This window comes from Pithys albifrons, chromosome 31 (assembly GCF_047495875.1).
Source record: "Pithys albifrons albifrons isolate INPA30051 chromosome 31, PitAlb_v1, whole genome shotgun sequence".
Lineage (NCBI taxonomy): Eukaryota > Metazoa > Chordata > Aves > Passeriformes > Thamnophilidae > Pithys > Pithys albifrons.
Genome location: NC_092488.1, coordinates 13,095 through 35,800, shown reverse-complemented (window position 1 = coordinate 35,800; position 22,706 = coordinate 13,095). Strand labels below are relative to the sequence as shown.

General features: G+C 54.4%; 1 protein-coding gene and 1 pseudogene across 1 annotated transcript; one reads left to right on the top strand and one right to left on the bottom strand.

The window, feature by feature from the left end:
* LOC139684021 (zinc finger protein 436-like) lies at positions 1–5,698 on the bottom strand (annotated as a pseudogene).
* Positions 5,699–6,431: 733 nt separating this feature from the next.
* LOC139684023 (zinc finger protein ZFP2-like) lies at positions 6,432–22,196 on the top strand. Its single transcript, XM_071579630.1, has 4 exons — positions 6,432–6,506; positions 10,668–10,721; positions 20,562–20,646; positions 20,821–22,196. The coding sequence occupies exons 3-4, from the start codon at positions 20,589–20,591 to the stop codon at positions 21,915–21,917; spliced, it is 1,155 nt and encodes a 384-aa protein (XP_071435731.1). The 5' UTR covers positions 6,432–6,506; positions 10,668–10,721; positions 20,562–20,588; the 3' UTR covers positions 21,918–22,196.
* The last annotated feature ends 510 nt before the right edge of the window (positions 22,197–22,706 follow it).

Below are 22,706 nucleotides of genomic sequence, written 5' to 3'. Positions count from 1 at the left end.
TACTAACCAAACTTTGCTTCATTTATTTGGAAGTTTGCTTTATAAAATTCAACCAGAAAGATTCCCCTTCACATTATACATGTCCATTCCTACACATCCCTCCCAGGACCAATTATGGAAGGGAACAGAATGGCGGAGAACTTTGCAAATGATTTGGCAATGGTGCCAACAGTGGTAGTTCCAAATAATTTCGAAAAAGCAAGGGGTGCTCACGAGTTCTTCCACCAAAACGCCAGGTCTTTACAGAAATCATTTCATCTTAGTGCCTCTCAGACACGGCCTATTGTCTCTGTGTGTTCCCACTGCCAAAGAGTAACTGCTGTACCACCCGAAGGAGGGAATCCCAGAGGGATCACTCCCCTCAACCTTTGGCAGTCGGACGTCACCCCCTATCTGCTTTTCAGGAAGCTGAAATACAGACCTGTGTCGACAGACAGATGTTCCGGGCTGAGAGTGGCTCCGGCCCATGCAGGAGAAAAGGCTGGGGATGCCAAAAGACATTTTTAACAGCTATTTTGATCTTTGGCATTCCTAGAAAAATAAAAACAGACAATGGCCCAGCTTATGTCTCGCAATCTTTGAAAGAATTCTTTAATTTCTGGAGGATCACCCATAGCACTGGAATCCCTCATTCTCCACAAGGGTAAGGCACAACTGTGTGTGCACATCAACCACTTAAAAATGTGCTAAAGAAACAACAAAATGCCACAGTGAGGCTCACACCTCAAGAGAAAATCAGCAAGGCCCTACAGGTACTTCACTTTCTTAATAGGGTAGAGAGAGATCTCTCCCCATACAACGACATTTTGAGTCTAAAACTGAAGGAAAAATAACAAAGGCAAAAGCTATTTATAACGATTTATTAACTGGAGAATGGGTCGGCCCTGTCCCCCTCATCACCTGGGGGAGAGGCCATGGCTGTGTCTCCACAGGGTCCAGCCCACAATGGATACTCTCGGGATGCGTGAAACTGCATCAAGGAAATCATCCCTTGCCATGCTCTGGAGAAACCACTTGAGACAACTGATTTATGTCATCACAGCTCTAGTTATCCTTTTGTCACTGCCCACTGCCTGTAAAGAGCTGTTGTGGCCTTGGCCTCGTCTCACACCTACTCCTCAAGTTCCAGGCCCTTGGTTCTGTGTCCTGATGGATGTTCCTCCCCCTGCGTTCACCCAAGTGCCCACAGGGAACCAGGAGGATGTGGAGACCACCAGCCAGGGGTCTTCCCAATCAAGATCACTGGAAATGTGAGTCAGCAGATCTGTTCCCAATGTGGGTCCTCCAATGGGTGATGGAGGAGCAGATGAAAGTCTTCCCACAGCTGGGGCACTTCTAGGGCTTCCCTTAACGGTGGGTCCGTTGGTGTTGGGTCAAGATCCAGCTCTGGCTGAAGCTCTTCCCACACTCCCCACACGTGTAAGGCTTCTCTCCAGTGTGGATGTGCTGGTGGGCAACGAGGTGGGAGCTGCGCTTGAAACTCTTCCCACAGTCCTCACACTTGTGTGGACGCTCCCCAGAGTGGACGCTCTGGTGGGAAACGAGGTTGGCGCTCCACTTGAAGCTCTTCCCACACTCCTCACACTTGTATGGCCTCTCCTCAGTGTGGATGCTCTGGTGGCTGTCGAGGTGGGACCTGCGGTAGAAGCTCTTCCCGCAGTCGGTGCAGCAGAAGGGCCTCTCCCCGTGTGCGTCTGCTGATGCCTCACGAGAAACCCCCTGGTACCAAAGCTCTTCCCACACTCTGAACACTTGTAGGGACGTTCCCCTGTGTGCATCATCTGGTGGGAGATGAGGCTGGAGCTGACTCGGAAACTCTTCCCACACATCCCACACTTGTAAGGCCTCTCCCCAGTGTGGATGCGCCGGTGCGAGACGAGGTGGGAGCTGCAGATGAAGCTCTTCCCACAGGCGGTGCAGCGGTAACGCCTCTCCCCCGTGTGTATCCGCTGATGCATGAGGAGATCTGAGCTTCTCTGAAACGTCTTCCCACACTCAGAACACGTGTGGGGCCTCTCCCCAGTGTGGATAACCTGGTGGCTGGTCAGGTTGGAGCTCCGCCTGAAGCACTTCCCACATTCCTCACATATGTAGGGTCGTTCCCCGGAGTGGATGAGCTGGTGGCAGATGAGGTGGGAGCTCTTGCTGAAGCTCTTCCCACATTCCCCACATGTGTAGGGTCGTTCCCCAGAGTGGATGTGCTGGTGGCGGATGAGGTGGGAGCTCTTGCTGAACCTCTTCCCACATTCCAAGCACTTGTAGGGCCTCTCACCTGTGTGTACCTGTTGGTGGGAAAAGAGACTGGAGATCTGGCTAAAGGACCTCCCACATTCCAAGCACCTGTAGGGCTTCTCCTCAGGGTGAAACTGAACATGAACCACCAGGTCAGAGTGCTGGACAAAGCTCAGGCAGCTTTCCTGAGACAGGCTGGTTGTTTCCTTCTCAGGGCCATCTGGGCTGCATTTCGAGCTCCTCTTCCTGTAGGATCTCTGTGACTTTTCCTCCCCGCTGACTTCCTGTGCCATCGAGCCAATCAAAACGGCCCCTGCCACGAGGTTCTGCTGGTGGGATTTGTCCTCTGTGCTCTGTGTGCTCAGCTCAGGGCCTGGGGCAGGAAAAAACAAGGACAGGCAGGGGATTTGCCTCTGGGACACAGGGAAGGGCAAGGACATCCCCCCAAACCCGGCCCCGGCAGGACGGTGTCGGCAGCGGGGTTGTCCTGCAGCCGGGGGCGATGCTCGGCTCGAAGATGCAGCACAAGAGAGGGGCAAAGGGGCACTGATGTCCTCCTCACCTGCCTGGGGGTCCTGGGGCATCTTCCTCTTCCTCACAGCTTGCTTCTCCAAGCAGCCAAGGTTTGGGAAGGAAAAATCCTGGTAGAGGGGAAAAACAAGGTGTGAGCGTGTTGGCTTGGGGGTTCTTCCTGCCCAAATCCATCTCTACAAGTCAATGGGCATCTTGTATCCCTAAAAACCTCCAAAACACCAAGATTCAGCCTAAAAGAAGCCTTCCCAGGAGTTCTTCTCTCTGGTCTCTCTGCTTTGGGCTGATGGTGGTCCCTGGGTCTGGGCTGCTGGGGGTCCTGCATGAATTGGGGGCCTCCTCTCGCCAGGTCCCTGCCCTCTCCAGGCTGCCAGGGGTCCCAGGAATCCAAGGGGGTTCCTCCTCTATGGGCTCCCCACTGTGGTGTTCTGGGTCTGCCCCTTCTCTGGTCTGCTGAGGGTCCTGGGGGTTCCCACTCTCCGGGGTCCCATTTAGTGTTGACAGGGGGGTCCAAGGGGCTACTTCTGACTCTGCCTCCCAGTGCCGAGGGTCTTTCCTCCCAGACTGCCGGGGTCTCTCTCTCTCCAGGACTGTTGTTTAAGGGCCCAGGGCTCCCCCTGTGCTCTCCCCACCCACTCCCCCAGCTCTGCTATTGCCCCTCTCTGCTCTCTCCACTGCGCAGGTCCCAGGGAAAGGCTCCAGGTATAGGAGAATGAGGACCCTGCACACTCCAGGAGAGGATGAGGTTGAAGACAATCTTAACAGTAGGAATCTGCCCAAATCCATGAGATCTGGAGATCCTGAGGGAGCAGATGTTTAAATCCCCCACCTGGTTTTGAAAAGCAGATTTCGTGAATTCCAGCCCAAGCTCATGGGGCGGGTTCTCCTGGAAAATCTTAAGGCATGTGGACAATATCTGGTTTTGGGGCAATCCCAGACTCACCCACGGGGTTGGAAACACCTGGGGAAAGGCTTGGGAATGAGGGGGAATGGAAACCTCACCCCAGTTTTCCCCAAATTAGGGACATGGAACATCCCAATTTAGGGTCTGGAGGCACAGAATTTTTCCAGTGTTCCCAAAAGTAAGGACATGGAGCATTTCCACTTTTTCCAATTTTGGGTCTGGGGGCACAGGAATCTCCACGTTTTCCCCAAATTATGGAAGAGGACACAGAAAATTCCTTTATTTTCCCCTGTACTGGGTTCCTGTGGGCAGGGTTTGGTAGCGGGGGGAGTCCAGGGGTGGCTTCTGTGAGCAGCTCCCAAAAGCTTCCCCGGGTCTGGAGGAGCCAATTCCAGCCGGCTCCAGGATGGGCCTCCTGCCACTGGCCAAGGCCGAGCCCAGCAGAGACACCAGTGATGCCCTGGGGAGAACATATTGAAGAAGGGGAACAAAAGTTCTTGGGTAGATGAATGTTGCAGGCAGAGAAGAGCAGAGGGAGAACGTGGGAACAGCTCTGCAGACCCCACGGGCAGTGCAGAAGGAGGGGCAGGAGGTGCTGGAGGTGCCACAGCTGAGGCTCCTCTGCAGCCCGTGGGGAAGTGCCTGGGGAAGCAGCTGTGCCCCTGAAACCCAGGGAGGAGCAGGGCAGGGCACAGAGTCACCTGCAGGCCAGGGAGGAGCAGGGCAGGGCACAGAGTCACCTGCAGGCCAGGGAGGAGCAGGGCAGGGCACAGAGTCACCTGCAGGCCAGGGAGGAGCAGGGCAGGGCACAGAGTCACCTGCAGGCCAGGGAGGAGCAGGGCAGGGCACAGAGTCACCTGCAGGCCAGGGAGGAGCAGGGCAGGGCACAGAGTCACCTGCAGCCCAGGGAGGAGCAGGGCAGGGCACAGAGTCACCTGCAGGGCAGGGCACAGAGTCACCTGCAGCCCAGGGAGGAGCAGGGCAGGGCACAGAGTCACCTGCAGGGCAGGGAGGAGCAGGGCAGGGCACAGAGTCACCTGCAGGCCAGGGAGGAGCAGGGCAGGGCACAGGGTCACCTGCAGCCCGGGAAGGAGCCCACATGGAGCAGGGGGATGCCAGAGAAGGCTGTGACCCTGGGGGAAGCCCAGCATGGAGTAGGGGCCTGGCAGGGACCTGCTGAGCCCTGCAGAGAGGAGCCCACACCACAGCAGGTTTGGCCCTGGCAGCACTTGTGGCCCTGGGGAGCCCCACGCTGGAGCAGCCGGTGCCTGAAGGGCTGAACCCCGAGGAAAAGTCACCCCGTGGCAGCACTTTGGGAAGAACTGTTGCCATGGGATGGACTCACGCTGGAGAGGCTCGGGCAGGACTGTCTCCCGTGGCACGGACCCCACGGGGGGCAGGGCAAGGACTCCAACTCCTCTCCCTCAGCAGCGGCTCCAACAACTGACTGGGACCCCCATTCCCAGCTCCCTGCACCGCTGAGGGGGGAGGAGGCAGAGCTGGCAAGGAGGGGGGGTGGGGGGGAAGGTGTTTGTCGGATTCATTTCTACTTCTCCTGCTGATTCTATTCTGGCAGTAATAATTTAACTCACATGCCCACTCGGAGTCTGTTTTGCCTGTGATGGTGATCGGGGAGGGATCTCTCCTGCTCCTCATCCCAACTCGCCAGCCCCTCCTTGGATTTTCTCTGCTCTGCCCGGGCGCAGAGGGGAGGGAGAGCGGCTTTAGTGGGTCCCCGCACCCAGCCAGGGCCCCCGCACCCCCCGAGCTGTCCCGCAGCTCCCTCCTCACCCGGCACGGATCCCATGTGCTCGCAGAGCCCGGGCAGCATCTCGGCGGCTCCGCAGGGCACTCGCTGCTCCCTCCGGGCTCACAGGGACCCCCCGCAGCCCCTCACTCACCATCGGAGCGCCGATCCCGGCCCCGCTCGCAGCTCCCTCGGCCCTCGACAGCAGCAGCAGAGCCCGCGGGGCCCCACCCAGCGCCAGGGCCGGCCTGGCAGCGGCGGAGCGAGTGCTGCGGTGGGGGAAGCACCGGGGCGGCCCCGGCCCCGGCCCCGGCCCCGGCCCCGGCCCCGGCCCCGGCCCCGGCCCCGGCCCCTTCCCTGTCCCTGCCCGGCCCGCGCAGCTCTGCCGGCACTTGGGGAAGTTCCCACCGCGTGGGATGGGCGGAGCCGGCAGGGCGGGACTTTGGAGAGCGCGGAGCGCTCATTGGGCATTTTTGCGCCATCCTGAGCGCCTATTGGGCAGTTCTGCCGTCACTCCTCGCTGTTCTTTCCGTTGCCATGACAATCGCACAGTGGGCGGGGCCTTGTGGAAAGCGGGGTCGGCGGCTGCGCAGTGACGGGCGGGGGCCCGGATGGGAAGCGTGGGGGGGGAGGGGAGGGGAGCGCGGCCCTCCAGGCTCCGCCCTCACCGCCGCATTCTGAACGCTGATTGGCTGCGAGCGGAGACGGGCGGGCACAGCGGCCAATGGGAGCCCCCGCAGCCCCACCGGGACCCCCAGAAACACCTCCGGGGGACCCCCAATATCCCCCCAAGGGGCATTTGCGGCTCCGCTTTGGAGTCCTGCAGGATGCAAACACCCCCTCCCACCCCAGAAAAACAACAGCAGAGACCCCCAAAATACCCGGGCCGAGCTGACCCTGCCCGGGCACCCGCGGGATGGGGGGGCCGATGCTGCGCCTGCTCCTCTTTCTCCTCCTCTTTCTCCTCCTCTTTCTCCTCCTCTTTCTCCTCCTCTTTCTCCTCCTCTTTCTCCCACTCTTCCTGTTCCCCTTCCTGTTCCTCCTTCTCTTCCAGCTCCTCCTCCTCTTTGTTTCCGCACGAGGAGCTCTCGGGTGAGCGAGAGGGACACGATGGCAAAGGGGGTGAGGGGGAACGAGGGGCTGGGACCCCCAAACTCCGCAGTCCCCGCAGTGCCCACAAAGGGCCGTGCGGGGTGTGCGATGGGACAGGAGAGCCGGGATGGGCCGGGCAAAGGCCGGGAAGGGCCCAAGGAATGTGCCGCTCCTTGGATCCCGCGCCGGGGCTGCCGCGGGGCGGGGCCGGAGCTGCAAACAGGGACGGCAAAGGGCCCCGAGAAAGCGCTGCGGGACCCCCGAGCCGAGCCCCGAATAGCCCGGGGGGCTCTGGGGGGGTTGGTTTGTGCTCGGGGGGATGTTTGGAGCTTGAGGGACCCCAAAGCAGAGCTGGGAATGCCCCTGGGGGGATGTTGGGGGTCCCCGGGAGGTGTTTTTGGGGGGATCCCAGTTTCGGTTCCCGGCAGAGCCTGTTGGGGGGAGGGAGAGGGTTTGATGTTTCTGAGTCAGGCTTGGAGAAGTGGGATGGGGGGTCCAGGGGTACCCTGTGAGCAGGAAAGGGGGTCCAGGGATCCCCGATGTCGGGGAAAGGGGGGTCATGGGGTAGGGAGACCCAGAATGGCCAGAAAAAGGGGCTCAAGTTGCGCCCCAAATTTCAAAAAAGGAGATGTCTGTGGTCTGGGAAATGCAGGAGTGGGGATACAGGGGGGTCCCAGAGTCAAGGAAAAGGGGGTTCTGTGGACTGGAAGAGGTGGGATGGCCAGGAAAGGGGGTGCCAGGGGGTATTGGTGCAGAATAAGGGGGTGCAGGGGCGTCCCAGTGCCTGGGAACAGGGGTTCAGGATGATCCAAAGGACAAGGAAAGGCAGGACGAGGGGTGGGGAGAGGTTGTTGGGGGGTCGAGTGGGTTCCTGTGACCCAGAAAAGGGGAGTCCCGGAGATGTCAGGGTAAAGAAAAAGGAAGCTTTGAGTGTGGGAGAGGCAAGATGGGTGGGAAAGAGGGTGAGGGGGGTCCTGGAGTCCTGGAGTGACTTACTGAGCCAGCTGGATCCTCACAAGTCTGTGGGACCAGACAGGATCCATCCCAGGGGGATGAGGGAGCTGGCAGAAGAGCTTGCCAAGCCACTCTCCATCATCTTCCAACAGTCCTGGCTCTCTGAGGAGGTCCCAGATGATTGGAAGTTGGCAAATGTCACTCCAATCCTCAAAAAGGGCTGCAAGGCTGACCCTGGCAACTCCAGGCCTGTCAGCCTGACCTCAGTGCCTGGCAGGGTTATGGAGCAGTTCATCCTGAGTGCAATCACACAGCACCTTCAGGATGGACAAGGGATCAGACCCAGCCAGCAGGGGTTTAGGAGGGGCAGGTCCTGTCTGACCACATGATCACTTTTTGTGATCAGGTGACCCACCTGGTGGATGAGGGGAAGGCTGTGGATGTGTCTATCTGGACTTCAGCAAGGCCTTTGACACTGTCTCCCATAATATACTCCTGGAAAAGCTGGTAGCCCATGGCTTGGACAAGTGTACCCTCTGCTGGGTTAGGAGCTGGCTGGAGGGCCGGGCCCAGAGAGTGCTGGTGAGCGGAGCTGCATCCAGCTGGGGCCGGTCACCAGTGGTGTTCCCCAGGGGTCAGTGTTGGGTCCAGTCCTGTTTAACATCTTTATTGATGGTTTAGATGAGGGGATTGAGTCCATCATCAGCAAATTTGCTGATGACACCAAGTTGGGAGGGAGTGTCGACCTGCTGGAAGGCAGGAGGGCTCTGCAGAGGGATCTGGAGACACTTGAGAGATGGGCTGATTCCAGTGGGATGAAGTTCAACAAGGCCAAGTGCAGGTCCTGCCCTTTGGCCACAACAACCCCCTGCAGCGCTCCAGGCTGGGCACAGAGTGGCTGGAGAGCAGCCAGGCAGAGGGACCTGGGGGGACTGAGTGACAGGAAGCTCAACATGAGCCAACAGTGTGCCCAGGGGGCCAAGAAGGCCAGTGGGATCCTGCATCAAGAATAGCGTGGCCAGCAGGCCCAGGGCAGTGACCCTTCCCCTGGACTCTGCATTGGTGATGCCACACCTTGAGTGTTGTGTTCAGTTCTGGGCCCCTCAGTTGAGGAAAGAGATTGAGGGGCTGGAGCGAGTCCAGAGAAGAGCAACGAGGCTGGAGAAGGGAGTGGAGCACAAGTGCTGTGGGGAGAGGCTGAGGGAGCTGGGGGTGTTCAGCCTGGAGAAGAGGAGGCTCAGAGGTGACCTCAGCACTGTCTGGAACTCCCTGAAGGGAAGTTCTGGCCAGGTGGGGGTTGGTCTCTTCTCCCAGGCACTCAGCAATAGGACAAGGGGGCACAATGGGCTCAAGCTCTGCCAGGGGAAATTGAAGTTGGAGATCAGAAACAAATTCTTTGCAGAGAGAGTGCTCAGGCATTGGAATGGGCTGCCCAGAGAAGGGGTGGATTCCCCATCCCTGGAGGTTTTTCAGCTGAGCTTGGCCATGGCACTGAGTGCCATGATCTGGTAAAGGGACTGGAGTTGGACCAAGGGTTGGTCTTTTCCAACCAATCGATTCTATGAAAGGGGGTGTGGGGGTGAGGTGACCTGGGATGGCTGGGAATGGGGCCCTGGGGTCAAAGAAAAGGGGGATCCAGGGGCTGGGAGAGGAAGGATGGGCAGGAAAGGGGTAGCAGGGGGACCCTGGAGTGGAAGAAAGCATGGTTAAGGGGCTGGAAAACCAGGAATGGCCCAGCAGGGGAGTCCCAATTCCCAGGAAATGGGGGTGCAGGGGGATCCAGATAATAATAGGGAAGAAAAGAAGGAAACAATGGAATGAGGCTCCAAAGTGGCAATTTCCAGAGGCAGGAAGGTGGGCAGAGAGCAGGGAAATGTCCCCAGGGTAAAGGATTCCAGAGTGGATTTGCTGGTCAGGGCCAGAGGGGGAACTCAGAACAAGGATTTTGGGAATGCAGAGCAGCGGGAGGAGAGTTGTCCTCCCCCTCTGCCCATCCTATCCTTACCAGAGCCCAGTCACTCCCAGTATGAGCCCAGCCACTCCCAGTGTGGTTTCAGACACTCCCCATGTAATCCCGGTCACTTCTCGTCTCTCCCAGTATGATCTCAAGATGATCCCAGTTACCCCCAGTCTTTGCCAGGAGGAGCCCAAAGCTACTGGAACACCTGGAGGACCCACCCAGAGGAGGGTCCCTGCCAGTTCTGTGGCTGCAGGAAGGTCTGAGGTCCCCCCAGAGCCACCCCAGGCAGTAGAAGGTGGTCCCACAAGGCCTCCTGCTGCCCCCAAATGCCTTGGGATCCCCCATCCATGTCTGCATTCCCCCCTCCAAGATGTCCAGGCTCCTGAGATGAGCCCAGAGGGGTAGAAGTGCCCACTCAGTGAGGCCACAAGCCTAAAAGGGGGGGCCTGGAGGGGCGGTACCCTTGTGTGGGAAAAATCCCTGATCCAGAATTTAGAGGCAGAATCCAAATAGAAGTGAAATAGGAGAAATTTATTAAACAGTGCACACCTGGGAACTCTCTGGGAAACCCCTGGGGCAGCTGGGCCAGCTCCCTACAGAGTTTCTCCAGGAGCCCCATCCCGACAATGAAACAGTAACTTCTGTACCCCCAGTCCCCATAACCTTATTTGGCTCTGCCTCCTGGGTTGGTTGTTGCCAGGGGTTCTCGCCCACAGCCATTGGCCATCTGTACATGGTGTTAGTATTATGGGATGGCTGTTCCTAGTTTGGGCAATGCTCTATTGCGGGGTACCTTCAGAGTGGTGGTCCCGTTGCCCTGACAACCCCTGTCCCCACCGCTTGGTCCCTGGTAACAGCTCCTGATTGAACCTTACAGCCTTCCTGCCTTCACGCCCAGCCAGGGGACACAACCCCTCCCGGTTCCCTCAGGCCCTCCTAGAAATCTCACCACCCCCACCCATCATACCATTATTTTATTGATTTCATGAAAATACATAACTGGAAAAATTGTGTAAAAATTCAAACTATCCTGTATGTTTAGCTGTCCATGCCCCTGGCTTGTGAGGAACCCCCAATCTATTTTCTGACAGTCCTCCCTTTTCATTTCTTGACACTGGATTCACACAAGTCCAAAGGCCTCTGTCTGTCGTTGCCGATTACTTGTCACACTCTTTCAGTTTGTTTTCACTGGGTCTCCCATTTCCTTAGAAGTTCTTTCTCTCACTGCCTGTCTCGATTCTTTCCAGATTCTGCCTTCAGGAGGTATAATTTGTGAGCCTGGGATTCTGCTGGTCCCTCAGGTAGGGTGATAACCTGTATGCCTTGAACAACACTGGTGATTAATTTTATAACAGGATATGAGACAAGCGTCTTGGTTTGGGATAAGCAACTGCCAACCCCCCCAAGCACAGAGAGAAAAGCCTCCCTCCTAACACCAGGGAAAGGGAGGAAAAGAGAGGGGAAAGGAAAAAAACACTTCAAACCACGTTTATACTAAAACTACGTATATTTTTCACAGAAAGAAAGAGACAATTAGAAGAGAGTACAAATATACACTCACACAGTCTGCAACAACAAGTTCCCCACTTCAACTTCTTAATGAACACACAAATTCTACTGTCCTAACTACACATTACTTAAGAAAAGACTTATTCCCCAGGGAGACAAACTCAAGCAGAAAGGAGAGACACAGAACAACACAGTTTACTTCCCTGAGGTACCCTGTGAGCCAGTGGTGGGCCTGGTCCTCTCCATCCCCCTGGGACAGCATCGTGCGTCCTCCCAAGAGGAGGCTGAGAAGCGACTGCCTTAACCACTCCCACACTGGTTCCTCCTTCCCTGGAGATGATGTCATAATGTGGTAGGGAATACAAAATTACTGGCGAGCAGAGGTCAGCTGTTAGCTCAGCCCAGCTCAAGTCAGCTGACAGCTTCAGCCTAGTCCAGACTTCAGAGCCCAAATCTAGGCCCACCTGGGTGAACCCATAACAACAAGGGAGAAATAAAAAGCTCCCACACTCACACAATGCAATAAATCCGACCGTTTTCCACCACGATCCTGAAAATACGTTGGCCCCCCGTGTGATTTAAAGATGGGGGTGCACTCCTGCAGGGGACCATGGCCTAGTTTGTGGATGTTCTTAGCCATATTTGATATGGCCTCCCCATGGCCATGGATTTGTAGGCAGCAGTCTGATGAACTGAATTTGCCACACCCCCCACCCTCTTCTGCCAAAAGGTAATCCAGGGCCAGGCAATTCTGGTATATCGGGGCCCTGCTTTGTTTATGTTGTTTCACATAATATTCCCAGCCTTGGGCTGTCTCATTAGTTATTATTTCCAACACAGCCTGAAGGAGGATTATTCGGTTTAACACGTGTGTGGGAGTGCAGTAACCCCAACTCCCGTCTTGTGCCCCTGTCACTGGCCCATCGGTTTTGATAATCTGTTGGGGTGTCCAGATTTCACTCCCCCACTTCTGTGTCCCACCCAATCCTACTGGTCATTTCTGCCTTCTCCAGTCATCACAGACTGGCACTCCCAGCTCGTTCCCTTTTTCTAAAGGGAGTAAAAAGAACCCAGGTTGAATAATTCCATTGGTGCAACTCCCTGTCCATCTAGTCAGCTGTTCAGTATAAGCTCTTTTTCCACATATCCAGAATAGTCCTTCTGGTGCTTTCCAAAATCCTTGGTCTGTTCTCAAAATCCCATCCCAATATTTTGATATCTCTCAGATTCCTGAGAAAGGGGTTATGCCTTTTCCTTTGCATTTGAATAGTTCCTGCTCCTCTATCCATTCACAATTAGTTTGGTTTGTCTTTGACCAATACGTTTTAGGGCTGCAAGGAAAATACCCCCTTGGCCCTTCTTTATTTATTCTCAGGACCCTTTTGTAAGGGGTCTCTCCTACTTCCTGGTCGAACACATACTCTCTTTGTTCTAAACAGTCTCTACTGACCACTATTGAACTTAAAATCCATCCTTCTGGTCTGTCATTCCCATATTGATTTCCAGGTTTCCATCCCCATTTTAGCAGCTCTACTGCACCTAAGGCTGTACCCCTCCATGGCCACTCCTCAGTGGTTATTGGTCCCCCACATACCCAACTTTTGGTGACAATGAGTGACAAGACTGTCCTTTCAGCTAAATCCACAAATAGATTCTTAGCACCTTGGGTCAGATCTGTCAAGTCCTTGACTCGGGGGGCTTTCGATGTTGCTATAATGTGTTCTTTCTCCTCCATCCCCACCGAATCCCTGGTCACCACTGTTTCTCTTATCATGTCTGGCTCGGTCATGTCCCTACTCATCTGCCCTATATTCCACCTTGCTATCTGCCAGCAGACCCACTCCTCCCCTTTTGGACAGTCATCAGAGTTATATGACACTGGTGCCATCCAATCTTGTACACCGTTCTCAACACAAGTCTGGACACGATCTCACTTATAACATTGTGGTCGCAGGTAATGGTGTGCCTTAAAGGTGTGTACGGTTTCAGTTTTGTGATAGGCATTGTGGCAGCACTTATGGCACCGGGGATTGCCTTCTGCCAAGAGGACAGTTACCACTATCAGTGTCTTGGTTTGAGATAAGCAACTGCCAACCCCCCCAAGCACAGAGAGAAAAGCCTCCCTCCTAACACCAGGGAAAGGGAGGAAAAGAGAGGGGAAAGGAAGAAAAACACTTCAAACCACGTTTATACTAAAACTACATATATTTTTTACAGAAAGAAAGAGACAATTAGAAGAGAGTACAAATATACACTCACACAAGTCTGCAACAACAAATTCCCCACTTCAACTTCTTAACGAACACACAAATTCTACTGTCTTAACTACACATTACTTAAGAAAAGACTTATTCCCCAGGGAGACAAACTCAAGCAGAAAGGAGAGACCCAGAACAACACAGTTTACTTCCCTGAGGTACCCTGTGAGCCAGTGGTGGGCCTGGTCCTCTCCATCCCCCCTGGGACAGCATCGTGTGTCCTCCCAAGAGGAGGGCTGAGAAGCGACTGCCTTAACCACTCCCACACTGGTTCCTCCTTCCCTGGAGATGATGTCATAATGTGGTATGGAATACAGAATTACTGGCCAGAAGAGGTCAGCTGTTGGCTCAGCCCAGCTCAAGTCAGCTGACACCTTCGGCCCAGTCTGAACTTCAGAGCCCAAATCTAGGCCCACCTGGGTGAACCCATAACAATCACCCAAATTACATCACTGATCCCTTTCATCTCCATTCTCAACGGTGTTCCTTCAGTCTTATGGGGCATCTGTATTCTCAATTCTTTATTCTTCACCTTTTGACTTAGAAAACACATCTTTAATTCCCTCAGTTTCCTTCATCTGGACCATCCTCTGGACTTTTTATTCTAGTATGGTGGACCCAGCCTCTTTCCCTTGTTCTTATTGCAGTCTCTGTTATCACCAGTACCATGTAGGTTCCTTCCCAGTTTGATGTTAATGATTGGTGCTTCCAGGTCTTCACCAGTACCCAATCTCCAATGTTTATTTTATGGACTTTCATCTCGAGCTTTACAGTTTGTGGTATCAGTCCCGCTTTCCATAATTCTTCCAACCTGCCCGAGATATTCTTTATATATTCATTGACTTGTCTCTCCCCTCCCTCAGATTCCGGTGCTTTCCCTCCTTTTGCCCATATTGGATACGGCGTACCCGCTTCTCCTCCATCCATTCACTGCTCTTGCTGAGCCGTCTGTGAATAAATGGCAGCCTCCCTCTATTGCCTCCTCACTTACCTCTTCCCTCACCTTTGTTTGGTAATCTACTAAGTTCAAGCAGATATGGCCCATTTCTTCAGTTTCTTCTGGTTCCCCATAAAGGAACTGGGATGGATCTACGGCTCCACTCATTGCAATGGTCAGGTCCTCCCTTCCCATCAGTTTTCCCTCATACTTAAGAATTCGGGATTCAGTCACCCATCTGTGTGCCCTCTGATTTAACACTCCTCGGATATCATGAGGAGAATGAAGAGTTAACTTTGCACTGAAAGTCAGTTTCCTTCATTCCTCTACCATTACAGCTGTGGCTGCCACCGCTTGTATGCACACTGGCCAGCCTCTCACCACAGGGTCCAAAATGTTTGATAAGTATGCCACTGGCTTCCTCTGGCCTCCATGCTCGTGGGTGAGTACACCCTTGGCTGTTCCCTTCTCAGTTACATTAACATACAATTCAAATGGCTTGTTGTGCTGGTTTAAAGGTTAAACAGCAGGGAAATGAACTCACCACGAGGGAGATTATAAGTCAGAGCTAAGATTTAATAACAATATTACAATAACAACACTGACACAAAAGGGAAATTGCTTTCAACTCACAAAACCCCAGCAGTATAACCCAGTGTCCTGGGGCACAAACCCAAGGGGGTTTGTTTGCCCTTGTGCTGAGACCCCTGTGGCTCCCCCAAGTCCAGAGCAAAAGGAAAAGAAAAACCTGTTGGTGCAGGTGAGGGCTGTGGTCTGGGCGAGAGCGGTGATCTCCTCCTGTCAAGGTCCTGCTGCTGCTCTGGATCCGACGAGAAGTTCCCGAGGTCTTCTTACCCACCCCTTATGTACCCTCAGGAAGCACCCAGTCCCTCCCCCTGGGCAGGGACTCACACAATGGGTGATTAACTCTGGGAGCCAGGGGGGTATTGAACTGTTGATGGCCCATTGGCAGCTCCGCCCCCCTCAGGCTGGGTGTGAAGGTGATAATGGCTCCCTGGGCAGCTGCTGCTAATGGCCCATTGACCTTGGGGAATGATAGAGGGGGTAGAATACACAGCTTTGATCACCCCCACACAGGGTTAGCTGGTCCCTCCTGCTGAACTAGGACACTTGTCTACATCAAGTAGTGCCAATATTGGAGCCCTCACTGGATCCTCCTTCAGCCTCCAATACTTTTGGTTTTGTTCTTCAGAGAATTCAACTTTTCCTTCTCATCCTTTAACTAATACTTCCTACAGAAACTGCACCTTTTCACTATTGGCCTCTATCCATAACCTACAGTAACCCATCAGTCCCAAAAACTGCCTCACCTCCTTTTTGGTTCTCGGCCACCATATCTCAAAGATCCCTGCACCCTTACTGGGCTCAACCTTTTTCCTTTACCAGACAGTTTATGCCCCAGGTATTTTACCTCGGATTCCACAAACTGAATTTTGTTTTTGGATAAATTTAGACCCTGGCTCCCTAAATAATTTAGTAATTTTACCGTCTCCTTCTCCACAAGGTCTTTTTCTTTTCCAGCAATAAGCAAGTCATCAACATATTGTCTGACTATAGTCCCTTCCTCTGGTTCATGGCTGCTTAATACTTCCTCCAGTGCTTGTCCAAATAAGTTTGGGGACTCAGAAAATCCCTGGGGCAGTGCTGTCCATCTATATTGCCTCTTTTGGCCAGTCCCAGGACAGTCCCACTCAAATGTGAAAATGTCCCGGGACATCTCATGCAATGGGCAGGTCCAAAATGCACCCTTAAGATCGATCACCGAGAACCAATGACTGTCCTCAGGCACAGGTATAGGGATTGGGAACCACCGGATGCTGCACCTTGACAGTTTTGTTAATCTGTCTTAGATCTTGAACCAACGTGTAGGTCCCATCTCCCTTCCTTACTGGGAGAATGGGTGTGTTCTACTGAGACATACAGGGTTCTATTATCCCATCCTGCAATAGCCCCATTATTATTGGCTCCAATCCTCGTCTTCCTTCTGGGGATATCAGGTATTGCCTTATCCACACTGGTCTATCAGACAGCAACAGAACTGTGATGGGGTTTATTGCCAACCTTCCTCTTTTTCCATTCTCTGCCCACACACTTAGATCAATATCCAATCTCTCCCTGAGGACAGACAATTTTACTTCTTTCCATCTGAGGCAGTATCCTGACATTCAGTTTTCCCATTAGATCTCGTCCTAATAAATTTACCCCGGCATTGGAGGTCAACAAAAAGTCCCCAAATGCTGCTCTCCCATTCCCCTCTACCTGTAATCCCTGAACAATATCAACTTCAGATCTCTCCACTCTTGCCCCCATTACCCACATTTTCTCCCCTTAACTCTTAACACCCCCAGGCAACCCACATAAACAAGATCTCCGGTCTCCAGAGTCAACTATGAACACAAAGTCTTTCTCCTGGGGGCTTATCTTCAGGTTTACCAGGGGCTCGTTGTCTTCTCTGCTCCCCAGGAGGTAGAGCCCCTGACACCCTAATCCTCATCTATCCTAAATACTCTAGTCTCTATTTCCCTGTTTGGACACTCCCGCTTAAAGTGTCCCTTCTTTCCACACATGTAACACAACCTTTCTTCCCTCCTTCTATCATACTCCTGTTCACTTATCCGGTTCCCGCCACCTTCCTTCCTGTTAAAGCTCCTTGGGTCCTCCTCTCTCCTCCTTCCATAATCTCTCCCAACTTTATCTCTGCCCTCTTTCCCTTCCTGCTTACTCATCTCCCGTACTCTTGCCACCATTACCTTTGCCTTTCATTTATCTCTGTATCCCTTCTGACACACACTTTCTGTGCTTCCTTTAACAATTCATTGAGCTCCTTCTCATTCCAATCCTCCAACTTCTCTAATTTCCTTCTAATATCGGGCCAGGCATGAGTGACAAAACACATTTTTAGGAGTTGCTGCCTCGCTGGAGTATCAATGGGCACCCCTGAGTACTTCTGGATGGCCCCTTTCCACCTCTCTACCCACTCTGTTGGGGTTTCATCTTTCCCTTGCCGCTCTTCAAAGGCCCGCACTGCATTCTTGACCCGAGGAGCCGCCTCCCTTATACCTTTGATAAATACGTTCTATAATCTGCCATATTCTGTCTGCCCTCCACCGTGTTCTGGTTCCATGCTGGCCATCTAATAGGGACCTTTTCCTCCCCCTTTGCATCATCATAGGGATGGTCTTGGTTCCACACCCTGATATCTGTCACCCGGATCATTTCCCTTTCCTCAAAGGAAAACAAGATGCCCATAATTGACTGTAGCTCATCCCAGGTGTACGTATTTGGGCCGAGGGACTGGTCTAGTTCCTCAGCCAGCCCCAGGGGGTCCTCCAACAGCTTTGTCACGGTGGACTTAAACTCCCTCACTTCAGAACTTGTAAGAGGGGCATTTACAAATCCGATTCCCCCTGGGGCCCCTTGAATGGGCACTTCTTCTAGCGGGTACAGCTCCCCTATTTCTACCACCACATCATCCCCTTTACATTCCTTTTGAGTGACACTGCGGGTAACTGGTCGTTGAGGTGGGCTGGGAGTGACTGGACAAGGAGACAGACCAGCATCTGCTGGATTGCAGGGCGAACAAGGTGAACTGGGGTTTGTAGGTGGTCCTGTCTTAGGTGACTCAAGGATTCCTCTCCTCTCCTCTTCCCCTGAATCCTCCCCACTTCCTGGGTTATATGGCAGAGGATCAGGGGCCAACTCCCCTGGCAGATAGTTCAGCGGGTCCCATTTATCAGGCTTTTTCTTATTCCTTCCTTTCCCTTTCTTCTTATTTTCCTCATCCATACCTCCACTCATTCCCAACCACACTGCAAACACTCCCGCTGGTTTTACTCAACACTCAGCGTACACAATTTCCTGATCCCCGATATCACACTTCCTCTTCACATACAAACTTGGGGCTTGACACAACCAGAACTCACTCGATCCCTATTCAGGCCACATCACGCCATCATCCTGAATTGGCTCTCTCACCCACACTGCAGTACAATATTCTATCATTTGGCATTTATTTAAGTACTTAGTCCATTGTGCCTTTTCCCACCCATCTAACATCTGTCCTAGGGGACTGTCCTTTGGTATCTCTGTTAATTCCTTTCTCATTTCCCTTTCCCTCTTCCTAAAGCCCATTTTACTTCCACACATTCCCATTTTTCACCCAGTGGCTCACACACCCACTCACACCTCACATTCACCCTAAACCACCACCACTCAAGGGCCTGGCCTCAGCCCGTGTGCCTGTGGGTGGGTACCCCCACCACCCCTTGCTGGTGATCACTCAGTGGGTTGTGCTCGCCCGCCCTCTACACTGGGCCCTCCCTGGGCCTGCCTCCGAGGTCCCCTCCCCGCCTCCTCCGCATCTCCACCCTCCGCCCACTGTCGGCACCGTCCTCCCCTGGTTGCCACCCCTGGAGTTTGGGCCACACCCCCAACAACCAGGATGTTTCCACCCCCAGAGATCACTGGTCACCCCTTCGGCCTGGGCCCCAACCTGGCTCCGACCCCTCCTGGTTTCCACCCCTGGATTTCGGGCACCACCCCTGACATCCAGGACTCCACCCACCAGCCCCCAGAGTCCCGCCCCTGGGGTACTTAATGGACCTCCCACAGTGATCAATGGAGGCTGTTCCTCCCAGACCTGGGAGACCCCTCTACCCACCTGTTCTCCCTCAAAAGAAACAGACACTCACACATGGCTCGTCCCAGACACCACCAGCCCGCCCCAGGACAGCCTGTGGAGACCCCTCAATCTTTATTAGAATCCCGGGAATGGGTTTTGGCCAGCCCACCCTTGGAACCCCTCAGGGACCTCTCGTCCTCTTTCAGGCTTCCCCCCTCTCCAGTCCTCCTCTCGGACCTTAAACCCACAGATTGGTCGTCTGCCCGTGCCCCTCCCTTCCTGGAGGAGCTCACACAGGCACCACTGTCTACTCACTTTGCCCCTTCCGTGGCCGATCCCGTCGCCGGGGTACGGAACTGCACCTAGAAGGGCTCTGCACTCACTTGGGGACCAGGTCCCCTCATTCACACCACACACGCTCACCTCACCTCACCTCACTTTAACCCTCCCACCTTCCCCTTCCTGGGGACCCTGGGGATTTATCCCCTCCCTACCCTATCCGCTGTCTGTAGTCTTCCTCGCCTTCTGTCTTCACTGGATCCAGACTTTAGTTTTTAAAATAATTTCCTATTTCACGCTGCCAGTCTCAGGTCCTCAGTTCGCTTCTGCCTTGGGGAGGAGTTTGGGTCCCCAGACTGCCGAAATCAGCGGGGTGCACTGTCCAGGTCCTCTGAACTCCCACTCAGGACAGTGGACTTTGCATCCCAGATGAGCCCCAACCTGTGGGAAAAATCCCTGATCCAGAATTTAGAGGCAGAATCCAAAAAGAAGTGAAATAGGAGAAATTTATTAAACAGTGCACACCTGGGAACTCTCTGGGAAACCCCTGGGGCAGCTGGGCCAGCTCCCTACAGAGTTTCTCCAGGAGCCCCATCCCGACAATGAGACAGTAACTTCTGTACCCCCAGTCCCCATAACCTTATTTGGCTCTGCCTCCTGGGTTGGGTGTTGCCAGGGGTTCTCGCCCACAGCCATTGGCCATCTGTACATGGTGTTAGTATTATGGGATGGCTGTTCCTAGTTTGGGCAATGCTCTATTGCGGGGTACCTTCAGAGTGGTGGTCCCGTTGTCCTGACAACCCCTGTCCCCACCACTTGGTCCCTGGTAACAGCTCCTGATTGAACCTTCCAGCCTTCCTGCCTTCACGCCCAGCCAGGGGACACACCCCCCTCCCGGTTCCCTCAGACCTTCAGAGAAATCTCACCACCCCCACCCATCATACCATTATTTTATTGATTTCATGAAAATACATAACTGGAAAAATTGTGTAAAAATTCAAACTATCCTGTATGTTTAGCTGTCCATGGCCCTGGCTTGTGAGGAACCCCCAATCTATTTTCTCACACTTGGGACCTCCCGCAAAGCAAAGTGGGGAGCTCACAGAGGGTGACCCCTGGAAACCTGCACCCCAAAGCAGAGAGTGAGGGCAGAAGGGACCCCGGGACCCTCAAAGCCTGAGTATCTCTAAGCTGGGGGGCCCCAGAAAATAGGAAGATGTAAGAAAGGGTCCCTCCTTGGATTCCCTGGAGCCCTGGTAGCCTGGAGGGGGTGAGACCCTGGAGAGGGAGGACCCCCAATATATAGGAGACCCCCAGCAGCCCAGAGAAGGGAAACCACCAGAGCCCCAAAGTGGCAACACCAGAAAGGAGGAGCTTCTGGGAGGGTTTTTTGGCCTGAATCTTGAGGTTTTGGAGGGTTTTATGGGCACAAGATGCCAGTGACTTCTAGAGATGGATTTGGGCAGGAGGGACCTCCAACCCAACGTGCTCACACCTTGGGTTTCCCCCAAACCAGGATTTCTCCTTCCCAGACCTTGGCTGGATGGAGAAGCAAGCTGTGAGGAAGAGGAAGAGGAAGATGCCCCGGGACCCCCAGGCAGGTAAGGAGGAAGTCAGTGCCCCTTTGGCCCTCCCTTGTGCTGCATCAGCCCTGGCTGCAGGACAACCCCGCTGCTGATGCCGTCCTGCCGGGGCCGAGTTTGGGGGGATATCCTTGGCCTTCCCTGTGGGGTGGAGGGAAATCCCCTGCCTGTCCTTCTTCCTTCCTGCCCCAGGCCCCAAAGTGAGCACGGAGAGCACAGAGGACAAATCCTACCAGCAGAACCTCGTGGCAGGGGCCGTTTTGAACGGCTCCACGGCCCAGGAAGTCAGTGGGGAGGAAAAGCCACGGAGGTCCTCCAGGATAAGGAGCTCCAAACCCAGCCCAGGGTTTTCCAAGGAGATAAAACCGAGCCTGAGCGGGGAACGCGGCCGGAGAGTCACCCGGAGCTCTGACCTGGTGGTGCAGCAGCGGCGTCGCACACAGGAGAAGCGCTACAAGTGTTTGGAATGTGGGAAGAGCTTCAGCCAGAGCTCCAGCCTGATCCAACACCAGCACGTCCACACTGGGGAATTGCCTTACAAATGTGGGGAATGTGGGAAGAGCTTCAGATACACCTCCAACCTGAGCGCCCACCGGCACATCCACACTGGGGAAGTGGAAGGTCGCTACAAGTGTCTCGAGTGTGGGAAGAGCTTTCAGAACAGTGCACATCTCCTCATACATCAGAGGATACACACGGGGGAGAAGCCCTTCAGCTGCACTGACTGTGGGAAGAGCTTCAACCACAGCTCCCACCTCGTCACCCACCGGCGCATGCACACTGGGGAGAGGCCTCACAAGTGTGGGAAGTGTGGGAAGGGGTTTCAGACCAGTTCCCATCTCCACGTGCATCAGAGGACGCACACGGGGGAGAGGCCCTTCCGCTGCTCCGACTGCGGGAAAAGCTTCAGCCAGAGCTCCAGCCTTGTCAATCACCGGCGCATCCACACCGGGGAGAGGCCTTACAAGTGCTGGGAGTGTGGGAAGAGCTTCAGCCAGAGCTCCAGCCTCATCGCCCACAAGCCCATCCACACCGGGGAGAGGCCTTACAAGTGTGAAGAGTGTGGGAACAGCTTCACACAGAGCTCCAGCCTCATCACCCACAAGCTGATCCACACCGGGGAGAGGCCTTATAAGTGTGAAGAGTGTGGGAACAGCTTCACACAGAACTCCAGACTCGTCAGCCACCGGCGCATCCACACCGGGGAGAGGCCACACAAGTGCGGGGCGTGTGGGAAGAGCTTCACCCGGACCCGTTCCCTGACAAAACACCAACGGACCCACCGCTAAGGAAAGCCCCTCAAGTGCCCCAACTGTGGGAGGAACTTCGTCCACTGCTCCAACTCCATCATCCATTGAAGGACCCACATTGGGAACACACCTGCTGACCCACATTCCTGGTGACCCACACTGAGAAGATCCCTGGCTGGTGGTCTCCACATCCTCCTGGTTCCCTGGGGGCACCTGGGTGGTTGCAGTGGGAGGAACATCCACAGGGACACAGAGAGATGTTGGAAATTCATTGGGAAAGGGAATTTGTTGAGTTTTAAATAAAGAAATTGAAAAAAGCCACATCTAAAGCCTCGCCATTTTACTGGGATTTTGGGGCAGTTTTGGCTCCAGGGGAATATTTGGGGTTTCTGGAGGGATTGGGGGAGTTTGGTGTAAATGTTCCTGTGCCCCAACCTCTCCCAGTCAGGGCCATTCGGGAAGCGACACTCGCCTTTTCCTGGGAATTGGAACATCCCACACAGGTCAGGGGGTGCCCCCCACCCAGGAGCCCCCCAGAGGGTTGGGAGCTCAGGGGGCCCCTCCAGACTCCCCTTTCCCACCTCTGCCCCCACTGCTTGGTTGGGGGGACCCCCCATGGGCCCCCAGGGATGGTCAGGTGAGTTGGGGACCCCCCATGGGTCTCCATCTATGAACAGGGGGTTTCTGGGAGCACTGGGAGTGCCCAGGGCTTGGGGTGTCCATTCTGGGCATGATGGACAGTCCATACTGGGAGCACTGGGATCCATACTGGGAGCATTGGGATCGCTCAGGGCTCAGCAGGATCCATCCTGGAAGTGCTGGGCAGTC

What these genes read in the sequence shown, in the direction of transcription:
- LOC139684023 (XM_071579630.1), top strand. Translation starts at nt 20,589, where the DNA reads ATGGAGAAGCAAGCTGTGAGGAAGAGGAAGAGGAAGATGCCCCGGGAC. An exon ending in GCCCCGGGACCCCCAGGCAG is followed by an intron (nt 20,647 to 20,820) that starts GTAAGGAGGAAG and finishes TTCCTGCCCCAG; the next exon opens with GCCCCAAAGTGAGCACGGAG.